The sequence below is a fragment of the Dermacentor andersoni genome, chromosome 11, assembly GCF_023375885.2.
Source record: "Dermacentor andersoni chromosome 11, qqDerAnde1_hic_scaffold, whole genome shotgun sequence".
In the NCBI taxonomy this organism is placed as follows: domain Eukaryota; kingdom Metazoa; phylum Arthropoda; class Arachnida; order Ixodida; family Ixodidae; genus Dermacentor; species Dermacentor andersoni.
Genome location: NC_092824.1, coordinates 61,549,833 through 61,562,128, shown reverse-complemented (window position 1 = coordinate 61,562,128; position 12,296 = coordinate 61,549,833). Strand labels below are relative to the sequence as shown.

Below are 12,296 nucleotides of genomic sequence, written 5' to 3'. Positions count from 1 at the left end.
AACCGAGAATTAAACGGAGAGTAGTTCGAATTGATGGTACGGGCATAACCATTATACAGGTCAAAATTAACCGCATTGCACAATGCCCCTATGATAGGTGCATTACTTTAGATATACCATGTTGAGGCGAAGCGGCTGCACGGTACACTTTTGGGAAACGATTTATTCAGGACTCGCGTAATTTATTGGTGTCAAGAATGCGGCTTCGACGGTGCCCACATGAATCAAGAATTTTAAAAAAATTAAATTATGGGGTTTTACATGCCAAAACCACTTTCTGATTATGAGGCACGCCGTAGTGGAGGACTCCGGAAATTTCGACCACCTGGGGTTCTTTTACGTGCACCTAAGTCTAAGTACACGGGTGCTTTCGCATTTCGCCCCCATCGAAATGCGGCCGCCATGGCCGGGATTCGATCCCGCGACCTCGTGCTCAGCACCTAGCACCATAGCCACTGAGCTGAATCAAGAATTGGTAGCAGAGTACTTTGAACTTATGGAACCGGTATAGCAGCAATATAGCTCAAAATTAAACACACTCTACACCATTGTCTGCCCACCTCCGGGATTGGCCCACCTGACCTCTTGGTCATCAAGCCGCAACCAAGTGTCTTCTACTAAGAATACAAGGTCGACGTAATTGCGCGTGAAGCTCGATGCGAATAAGGTACGAAATGAGTGAATAATGAGAGTGAAAAGGAAACCGAGAGAATAGGGTGAAATAATCAACATTTAGACATCCAATGATTTGATTCACCGTGTAGGTCACCCTTTTCTTTAGCCTCGACTGTTGGCTGACGCGTTCTTCTTTTCCTTACGCCAGCAGCTATACAAAATGTGCTAGCAACCATAGAAACGTATCGCTCCATCCACCCTCAGAAAATGGTGCTATCAGCGATCGAAATCAAGTCTCCGTTTCATTTTCGTAATTATATAGACGTGTACGAAAAGGCTAAAGCATGCAATTGCTGACTCCGGGACTCAAGGTTCAGCGCATCTTGTAATCCTACCTGTACACTTGTACACCGGTTGCAAGGAGTTTGACTTACAGGTTCGGTCTCTTGGTTAGTGTCGACGACAATGTCGGCTACATTGACGAAATCCGACGCAAAGGGCCCGTAGAGATGCGGGAAAAACCACTTCCATGACCCGGATCCCTTCAAAAAAGACAATCTTCAATCTTAAAGGAGCCATCAATTCATTCAAGCATGAGAGCAAAAACATAAAAACAATTTTACAACTATTTTCGCGTCGCCGTGTTGTAGCTTTTATTTCGCACAAATGTACTTGAATAAGTTTTAACATCAACGATCACATTTCCTAAAACTAGACTTTCCGTATTTTTAACACGACACCTTGGACAGTTATATTCTTTTTCCGCATCCTCCCGAAGAGCTACGAAAGCCCACAGGATCTTTTTCAGGTGCCCGGGGCTGTCACACCTGAATGTCAAGGTAGTGAAAATATGCAGCAATAAAATAACGACCGTCATCAGCAGTATATCTAGTAAAAAAACCTGTACGTTCCTAGGTTATTGTTGGAAAGATTATGTATGATAGCCATATAGGAAATTGCTTTATTATTTTTCTTCTCTCTCATTCTTATCTATTCTTCCCATTCCCCCTCTCCAAGTGTAAGGGAGCTAACTGGGCACATCCTGGGTTAACCTCCCTTTTCGTTTCTGTCTCTCTCTTTGTGAAATCTTCTATCACTTCCAATTTTCTGTTTCTATGAAATTATCTTACTCAATGAGCAGCATTTTCTTAGCTTCTTTTTCTTAAAACCAGCATTAAGCAGTTCTCGACTAGTAAAAAGACGTCTGTAAAAATCGAAGTTCAGAAAGGCTCGGCCATATATACAACTAGTTGCTTGAAAGTGGGATGTTGGCGGAGTTTATGCGCACAGTCACCGTTGCCTAGACGGTAAACCTTTCATGCACGGCGCGCAAAAAATAATCAAGTGCTACTGATGCTGTTTCTCTTCTGCGACGCCTCCAGCAGTTCACCAAGTCGCGCTCGTCTTGGGAATTCGAAACCAGCACTGAAGAAATGCTGTTGTTTTACAAGATTTATCTGCAAAGACGTGTGCACAAAAGCTTACCTTAACGTAGTACCGAAGCACCCAGCAAAGTCCCTCGGTGTATTCGCGGGCCTGCACGAATGGTCTTGCATTATTGAGCTTTTATTCGCAGTACTGTCAACGTTATTGAACTGCGAAGTCCAGAACAGTGACACACTATGCTTTGCACGCACCAACGCATTTCTCACCCTAATTCATGTGTACAGGAAACGCTCAGGCGATAATGGTCTCTCCCGAGTTTAAAAATGACTACATTGTACAGTAGATATAAGAAAACGTTACTTTCTTCTTTTTCGAAGTAGGGACACCTTCCTCAAATGACTACAAAGTGTATGTCCTTGTTTGTTCAGTTTTGTTAAGGAGCATTCAAATAAAATAAAATCACATTACACTTTTCTCCCCCGTCCTGCTTCGCCGGTGGATTAGCAGGAAATAGCATGATGCGAAAATCGACATGTCCTTTTGTCGCCGAAGTTTATATCTTCCTATTACAATTCTCAATACTGAAAAAAAAAATGAATATCTGTGCCACTCGACAAATACGTTTAAGACGAAAGTTTTTCTCTCCTCTTTTTCGAAGCGCACGTTACGCATGGCTTGGGGGAAGCAATTTAGGAGGATCACTAGAGAAATCCACTTTCTGTCGGCAGCCGACTCACGGTCATGTCGAGTTCGTTCCTTTTGTATCTGCTTCTTATTAAAACACGCGCCTGATTACTACTTCCGGAAACAATTTGCGTGACCATCTTTTGCCCTCATCTCTTCCCGACAGCAACTCCTTCATCACAATGCTCTTCTCTTGCATTCCTAGGCCAATATGCAAGCATTCGTGGGCAGTAACAGTTCCAGTAGTGGAGCCTACCAGGTGATGCGGAAACGCCTCGTCATTCGAGCTGACGTCGAATTTGGCCACGTAGTACCGCTGTCTCCAGCCAGGTTCCCAAAGGCTGGAACAAAACAAGCGTTTGTCTTTATTACCTCCGTCATTCAATGTAGCGCTCTAGACGTGCCTGCCATGCCTTCGTACCAATCTCGCACGGTAAAACCCCGCTATAACGATGCTGAAGAGGAAGGCAGAATTAATTCGTTATATCCGTCATTGCATTTACTACAGTGTGACTCTTTTGCTTTTTCCACCTCTGCCATTCAATGTAGTGCTCTACACGTCACAAGCGCGCCTTCATACGAATTTAGTATAGTATTAGACGGACTTACACGGTCATTGATATGCAGCGCCACCTGAGGACCCCACGTACGGTGGGTTTACAAAAAAAATTACCAGAAGCGTAGCAGCAGCGGCCACTACATGCTAGAGAAACTGGTACGGAATAGTACACGAGGCTGCGTAGGAAAATCAGCGACCGAAAAAAAATTCGTGAAGTGATATGACAAATTAACACCACACTTCATTAAAAACGACTTAAGCAACTCGAAACGACCAGGAAGCGAACAAAATAGCTTACTTTATTAGGCAAATCATCGGTTCGCCCATTTAAAACACGACCAAGGGGCCTTTATAGAAAGCCAAAGGCCACAAAGACGTCCATTAGTGAATTTCTTTTTGTATGAAAAGGGGAGTAGTAAAGCTAGCCTAAGATTTTCAGAAGCTCAATCTTACTGCGTGCATGTCCTTGACGCAGAAAATGAACCATGGCTGGCGACATCGGGAACGACTTTCCAAAGGAGATCCTTGTGGTCTCAGACGTGGTTGAAGCTACTGCCGGGGGCAAGTTGTTGATGTTGCGCGCCGTCTGTGCGCTTAGGTTTGATAATGGTTGACATAGTACGGTTCATAGTCATCATTGCAAACATCAACTTATTATCTAAGACCACTGCGTGACGTAGATCACTGCCAACTATATCTAAGTAGCAGTTCAGGCTACCCCATCATATAACTGCAAATTTTCTCATCTTATCACAGCGACTTTTTCTTTCGCATCCTCGACTGGGCTTTCCTTCGCTCTGCATCCATTCTGTCATATTATAACACCCGTGGTTATCTACGGTACAAATTTATCTTTGACAGGAATATCACCTACCCGCGTCCACTGGGTGTAGCATAACATGATCGTCTTCTTCCGTTACGCCTTGGCTATTATTTTTAGTTTGTTCTGAAATCTGAAAACTATTGTCTTTAGCATCTTTTTTATCATAAATAATAAGTAAGCGCAAACACACAAGCAAAAACGAATGTAAACGACGAACAGGATAACTGTTTCTTCTTGGGCGGGTGTTTGCTCAACTATGTCAAGTACACACCGTCAAGGCCTCAAAAGAGTCCTCCTGTAATTTAATACATTGTAATATATAATTGTTTGGCTGAAGTCGGATCCAGCATGATCACATTTGCGATTACCACGCGCGTTTCCACGCCTAAGTCCTGTGAACGAGAACCCCTCGCGACATGGGCATGCACAGCTCATGCCGACAGCTCACCGCACTTCGTCGTCAATGTCGTCCTCTTCTTCGTCAAGGCTCTCGTCGGACAGAAAACGCTTGGCGCCTTGTGTGGATACGAGTTCGTCGTCCTGCGAGTAGCCAAAGACAGGCAGGCTCTGCGGTAATTATAGCTGATTTAATAGGAAACAGAACTACTTTATATGAAATGCAGAAATTTAAATTTTCATCTTGGGCTGCAATATTTCGACCATATTGCGTTGAAATTGTCAACACAAGTACAGCACGACAACTTCAAATCAGATATCCCAGCTTTGTAAGCTGCACATGCTAGAGCATCTCAAGTGGATAGAAGTCATTAGAGCACTACAGTTTCCGTAATATTGTTACACTGCTTGCAAGGGTTTTAGAGACGTTTTGCTCAAGAATTAGTGTTTTATACCAGAACGGTGCGCAATGGATGCATTTTACTCGACATATATGCTTCAAAAGGTGCAGTGGAATTATTTGTGATATCACTTTGTTATTCCTCAATTACCGTCATAAAGTTGATACGCCAGTGTTTTGATAGTTTGCCATTGTCAAAACATTAAAACATTGATGACATAGATCGAAAACCTACTCCTGACCTCCACCAGGACTTCACTATTTCTTTTACTTGTAACAACCCTCACAAAAGTAGACGCAGTGGGTGTCTATAAAAAACAGTTTCTTCGTTCTAATGTATATATTTTCTCTCTCTCCCTCTCTCTCTCTCTCTCTCTCTCTCTCTATATATATATATATATATATATATATATATATATATATATATATATATATATATATATATACACTTTCGATCTTCATGTCCACAAAAAAAGTTTTTGGACGTTAAGATTGAAAGTCTACCCGGGCAAAAAAAAAAATTAAAAATAAGGGTTGCAGGTGGTCTCGCTAAACTCGCAGTTTATTGCGTGAAAAAGATTTTCCACCTTCAAATAAACAGATACTTCACGCATGAATTCAGCTTCGTTAAATTAATGCCTTCTTTTCTGGATTCCGTTCTTCCCTCCCTTCTTATATGTGCGTTTAAGATAACGTTGAGTGCTCAACTCTGACGGATGCTTCAACGCATGTTCCACTTGTTCCAAATTTACGCACTGCTTTGGGACAGAAATTGGGACCCTCTGACAATTTGACTTCGTACTAGAAAAAATATTTATGCGTTTAGTCGCACACAACGGCGTACGAGACATGATTTGCAAGAGAAACGTGAATTGTTGCTCTATTAGGCGCAAAGCGACGTTATTATATTGAATCACTGCGTAGATTGCCAAAGATACCGCAAATTGAATTTTCGAATAAGGGGCAATGTGCATAGATTTCACAGTGATCGAGCTTTTTCGGGAAATTTAACATCACGTAGGCACTTAAGTACTACAAAAGCAATAAGAAAGAACTTAAAATCTCGAAGGACACTTGGCCACTAAAGTTGCCTCCCCTGCGCGCCAATAATTTCGCCTGTCCCGTCTTCTTCCTTGTGATCGTCTACAAAGCGCATCCAATCTGTCCAAATAATTTCTCGGCGTTCAAAAAAATTTTCCTGCGCTGAGGCACTCTTACTTTTTGAAGCTCTTACTTCCTGCGCTGGAGCTCTTACATTTCATTCCATAATGCATGCTAGAAAAGCTATTATTGGGGGAATTATTTCACTAGCCGCTGTAATCGAAAGTCGTCCAATGTACATGGAGGAATAAAGTCCATCAATGTAGATATTTGGGCTTGTTGGTGTAACGGGCTTGTTGGGCTTGTAACTTGTTGGGCTTGTTGTTGGCGTGTTGGTGTTTTGCAGCTTTCTTCCTGCTGCGCAAATAGCACAATGACGTAGAAGGGAAAACAGATATACACAGGCGCCTGTGGGTGTCTGTTTTCTCTTCTACGTCCTTGTGCTATTGGCGCTACACGAAAAGAACTGCAAGGAGCAAGTTTTCGAAGGGATAATCTACATTTGTTTCTGTTATTCTGATGCCTGTCCTCCTGTCAACCAAGTTCACCCTTGTAAGCTGAGTTAGCCTCTTGGTATGCTGATTAAAGCAGCTGCCCTGTTAAATTTTAATATAAACAAGGTGAAACATTGTTCTCGCTTGAACCAGACCCAAGTTCGATTCCCAGAAAGACGCAAAATGTTTTGGCATATGCTTACAAAGTCGGCCAACCGTTCGTCCGTGCTGAAAGCTCGCTCTTTTTCCTTGTCGGCTGCCTGAGATCAAGAAAGTGAAAAATCAGGTGTTTACTTACACGTGACCGTTCCGTACCGGCAATTCTACGAACTTTAGACTTAGTAAATCGGCGCAAGGTTCTTGCAAAAACAACACCTTGCACCCTTACAATACACTTCTTGCACTACGCGGCAGTTAAAAAAATAACGCTTAGTACAAGACATGTTGCCAGATGTGTTAAGATAAGATGCGCGTACTCAAAGTTCGAATAGATGCCGCTGCATATGTGGCGTTGCTTTTCGGTTTGACGTTGTGTTTCAAAAGGCATCATCTGCACAACGGCTCGTCGAAATCAGGTTTACGTATTAAAGTATTACCTTGCTGCGACTTGAAATGGTAGCAACAATTTTCTTTTGTCTCGTGCGATACAATGCCTAAACTTCCAAGTCTCTTGACGTAACACGTAGACAGATGAGCAATCAAAACAATCTTAGGCCCCGCAATCGAAATACGTATTATCGGAAGCACATACTACATTGCAGATGTCCCGGTTCATCGTGAAGGGCCTAGGTAGCAAGGATTTCTGTGCCATTCTTGCGTTCTACTCTTTTATTGCATTCTACTTCGTACACGTAGCACAGAATTAGTCAAGCTTTTTTTATCCACACTGGCAGAAACATGCGTGCGGCTCAGTGGGCCACTCATATCTGTTCAGGAACTGCCTTTATTGCGTTGTCATGTACGTGTGTAGACGGTCGCGTTGAGTCAGGCGTGTATGCCAATCGCAGTGCATTGGGTACAAAAAAAAACACGTTTTAAGCATATCAGTGCAGACAGTTGCAAGACAACTTCACCCACCGATAGCCTATGTTTCCGCAGTTGTCCTTGAAATGCCAGTTTATAGGCTTCTAAATTGTTATCAAACGAAAAAAAAACGAAAAAAAAAAAAAACGTCACGCCACCGCCTATGCACGTTTCTATAGCGGGCCGCGAACGCCCGGATGTGGGTAGTTTGGATCACCGTGGAAACAGCGTTGCACAAAAAAAAAATCTTAATGAATGAGCGAATAGTAAACCTTCAGGAAAAGGCTCCGCTACGTGTGGCCGAAACGTGCCATGAGAACCGACGCAACGTGTGTTCAGACCCCGTTCTTCTAATTTCCTCCAACTATAGCACGTCAGACATTTCGATCACTTTCGCGAGTGAGCGATGTGCGACGAAGGGCTTGGCCTTGTCGCTCCCTAGCGATTCGCCAGTCAGTTTAACCCTCACAGAAAGGTAACTAAGTGTGCCTCGAATTCGAAGTGGAGTTTCTAAAAGTTGCACGATTCAAACAACTGTGCTCGAGAACCACTGTCTCGACTCGACGAGTAGCCGAGTGATGCTCACCGCCTTCCGCTGTTGCTTTTCTCTCTCTATCGTTCCGGCATTCACCTGTACAGGAGAAGCGAGGGAAGAAAGCGTTCGCTCCATCTAATAAGTGAAATCGCCAAATCCACGTGAATCATGTCACGGTCGAGAGACTCACTTGGTTTCGGCGGCGCCTCCAGAATATCTCCTCTTCCGACTTGGCCAACTCTGCGCAAAAAGTGTGCGAAAGTCTGCAGTCTTTCTTTTTTTTGTAAAATATAGTGACTGAACTTGTACCGCCTCGCATGTTGGTCGTTTCCACAAATTTCTGTGGATTGCATTGCGCTAGTCTTTCGATGTGAAGCATTCTTATTTAACCCCCCCTCCCTCCCCCCCCCCCCGGAGTTCGATGACCGTGGCTACCAGCACCCTGCTATACTTGACAACTAGCTTACGCTGATCTGACACGTGATCCAACAAAAGGATCACGTGTCCCGTGGTGCATGCGTGCACATGTAGGACATGTGCGTGAGAGCGCCGCTTCACAAAAAAAAAACTTTGCTTCAGATGATTTACGACACACGCGTGAAATCCGCATAATTTGCTTCTATCCGTTCTTCACTACCCTGATAGGTTTTGTCGGGTCTTCAATTCCGTGCCTACGCCAGTTCTTTCTCACTCGCTCACTCAGTTACGGTAACTTTATACTGTCTAATGAAGGTTGCTACCCGCCGTGGTTGCTCAGTGGCTATGGTGTTGGGCTGCTGAGCACGAGGTAGCGGAATCGAATCCCGGCCACGGCGGCCGCATTTCGATGGGGGCGAAATGCCAAAACACCCGTGTACTTAGATTTAGGTGCACGTTAAAGAACCCCAGGTGGTCGAAATTTCCGGAGTCCCCCACTACGGCGTGCCTCATAATCATAAAGTGGTTTTGGCACGTAAAACCCCAGAAATTTAATTTAACGAAGGTTGCTCTTTCTGTACGTATTGACACGTGCACTTGCTCATCTTTCTCCGGTGACGGCTTTTCACCGACTTACAAATGTTATCGCTCGCCGCAGGACGCGCCTGCATGCGTGGGAAGTTTCTCGAGCGTTGCCGATGATTCTGTCTGTTGTCACCGAGCCTTGTGTAATCTGACTGCATGCGCGACGCGAGTACCGTGGTACTTTTTTTTAATTATCATCAACATCATTTTATTTTATGAAACCAATAGTGAAATTTCTGGAAGGCACTCGGACGCCGGCGACAACACTGTAACGTTCGACGAGTCACGTATAAAAGCCGGCGCGCCTGACACCGCTGATCAGACTTTCGACGATCGCCGGATGTATTCGCCGCTATCGTTACGATGTGAACGTCACTTGCATTTAGGAGCGTAAGCTCGCCCAATAAATAGTTAGTTTCGTCATTCACAGTTTTGCTGCAGCGTTCTTGACCGTCGCACCAACGCGATAATGTGCCAAATTTTCTGCTGACTTACTTGCCAGAGAACCTCTATTTCTGGCTGTGCCATTCAAGACCGTGTGATTGTGCGTAAAAAGCTTCAAGAAATAAATTAATACGCCCATTTATGACGCGTGCCCCAGTTTCAGATTGGAAGGTTAGACAACCCACTCGGGGTCAGGAAAAAAATTATTTCCATACAGCTTTCGCAAGCCCATAGATACCTTACCATAGACCAACGCTGCAATCGCGTGCAATATTACAGCAGTCACTAACTTATTTATTTATTTATTTATTTATTTATTTATTTATTTATTTATTTATTTATTTATTTATTCGTTTATATATCTATTCGTTTATTGCACGAGGGTAAGAAAAGAGTGATTTGTCGTTGGCCTTTTCGGTATTAGAAAACTGTCGAAGACAAAGAAAGATTGTTCAGAATTGAAGTGAACCTTCCCAGTAACAAAGCTGTTTAGAAAGCACATGCGGATACGGTCGTTTGCACGAAGCGGGAAATGAAACGCAGAACAATACCAACAAAACACATTCCAGAAAGAACCTGTGATTGATCTTTTTTTTAATGTTTATGTGGCATGTGCAAATGTGCCAAATGTTTGTTAAAGTGCGCAAAAATTGCTTACGTGTTTTTCTTTTTGATTTGGTGCCCCAGAATAAGAAGCAAGACACGAAAATAGAACATGAGTAATATATATATATATATATATATATATATATATATATATATATATATATATATATATATATACTGCATGGTCACGACAATCGCATTTTATCATGCACAGCACAATAGCTTCCCTTGTTAATAGTAAAAGTAATAAGACAGAATCTGGTTCTGCAGTATTTCTTTTCTGAAAACGTGTAAAAAAGTATTACGTACGTTATCCAAGTTGAACTAAAAAAAGAAAACAACGCTTCGCGTTCGTAAAAGGACAGAAGGAAACGCAGAGTTTCAGGACTAATATTGACAGCGGAAGCTTAGCGCTCTAATCGTTAAGTTCCCGTTTGAAATTCTAGGGAATACAAAGACTTTCTTTTACTGACAGTCGTCGAGAAACGGCACTGTTTTTACAGGCAGTTACGTTAACTGCTTGCAAGATAACCTTCCTTCAGCGCCCAAAATGTGTTTCGCGTTCACAGCTTTATGCACTTCTTGCAATTTCCGCAGTTTCGGGAAAGTGAAGAAATCACGAGACTTCAGTGTTCGAGGGTCGCTAATAACTGTAGGTGACATATATGGAATGGAACAGTCGCCATCGTATATATTTTTTCGCGCCACGACCAACTCTTTCTCGTTGAATTTCGGAAAGCAGTCAAATAAGGACATTACAAGCTTAGTGACAAAAACTTTTTTTTTTTTTTGCAGCCACCGGGAAATTTTTTTCACGACAGATATGCTTCGTCAATTTTTGTGAATGGAGCAGCCTAAGATAAACGGAGGGAATGGAATAAGAGAGACACACAGCCATTCGCAGCACCGAACCAGTTACGAATCTTCTTATGGCTTCGAGAAGTCTGACGGAGTCTGGTGTCTGGTGTCGAGGAGTCTGGTGGCCACAAGGAATTTCAGAAGCAGAAAGCAATCAAGTGAAACGAAATCCGCGTCTGGCGGCCATCGACCATTTGTCTTGCTGGCTTAGTCGTCATATTCGCATCCGCCGCGGTTTGTCAATGGCCTCCTGTCACCAAACACGAGGTCGCCGGGTTCGAATCACAAGACCTCGGCTGCACTATGGCGTCTCTCACACAGTCACCGTGTCACTTTTGGTGAGTTATAGCACATCGATGAACGAAACGACATGCCGAAGCCGCTCGAAAACGGTGAGCCAGAATACGTTATTACATCGCCATCCCGGCTTATTACATGATTAGCGAACTCTGCAGCAAGAACAAAGGCGTCTAATCGGAGAATGAATGAAAGTGTAAAAGCACACGCGTGTAAACGAAAAGCAATTGGCTGGATTGCCACATAATGATACATCGCTATCTCTCCCGGAATCATACTAGTGTTTCCAGGGCAGTTTATAGTGATGACACGTTATTCAACTGTAGGGGCCATTTTTTTTTTTTTTTTGCACGTAAAGAAAATGCGCGACAAAAAAAAAAAAAACGCGACCTACAGCTGAAATCGTGACACCTTTAATTTCGACACTCTGTGCACGAGCGTCTAAGCTCGAACAAATGCAACAATTTCTTTATTGTTATTTCGACCTTACCGGTCATGAGCGCTTCGAATCGTGTGAGCTCGACGCTTCCATTTTCCGTGAGGTAGCCCTGCAAGAGCGGGTAAGCCTTTTGTGAGCTCCAGCCGCATTCGCCTTAATTCGGAGATACGGCAAAGTATTTCCTGGCGCATAATGCCTCAAAAATATGCGAAAGGTAACTACTAAATAAAGAAGATCTTTTACGCGTACACGTTTTAGAAAATGAGGCACAACGTGCTCAACCTGATAACTGTGCAACAACATCAAAGAAAAAAGAAGACATCAATTCTGCAAACTCTACCTTTCAGATCAACTAGGCGCCAAGAAAATAGAACATATTAGTTAACAGCTTGGGCGAAACTGGTTACATTGTTTTCATAAAGTCGTAAAACGTCCCGTTTTTGAGTTGTCGTAATTATTTAAAGCGGCATATAATGCTTTGACCCGCTATACAGTGTGTCCCAACTCACGTTTTTATTTTTTTCAATTAGGGGCCTGATTTAATTACATTGAGAAACCTGTTATGTCAAGGCGCGCTCAATACCGAGACTTTCGTCTGATCTCCGCGCCCTGGCGCAGTGACGTCAGCAGCCGC

The 12,296-nt window shown here is 43.2% G+C and overlaps 1 protein-coding gene across 1 annotated transcript in view; it reads right to left on the bottom strand.

The window, feature by feature from the left end:
• LOC126518213 (5'-3' exoribonuclease 2 homolog) overlaps positions 1-12,296 on the bottom strand; it is a 35,084-nt gene that overhangs the window by 14,746 nt on the left and 8,042 nt on the right. The window contains exons 5-12 of the mRNA XM_055064646.2: positions 11,714-11,771; positions 8,207-8,256; positions 8,068-8,112; positions 6,662-6,718; positions 4,516-4,607; positions 2,942-3,026; positions 2,101-2,151; positions 1,050-1,157 (exon numbers count right to left, since the gene is read on the bottom strand). Of these exons, the coding sequence (XP_054920621.2) occupies positions 1,050-1,157; positions 2,101-2,151; positions 2,942-3,026; positions 4,516-4,607; positions 6,662-6,718; positions 8,068-8,112; positions 8,207-8,256; positions 11,714-11,771 (546 nt within the window). The remainder of the gene's footprint in view (positions 1-1,049; positions 1,158-2,100; positions 2,152-2,941; positions 3,027-4,515; positions 4,608-6,661; positions 6,719-8,067; positions 8,113-8,206; positions 8,257-11,713; positions 11,772-12,296) is intronic.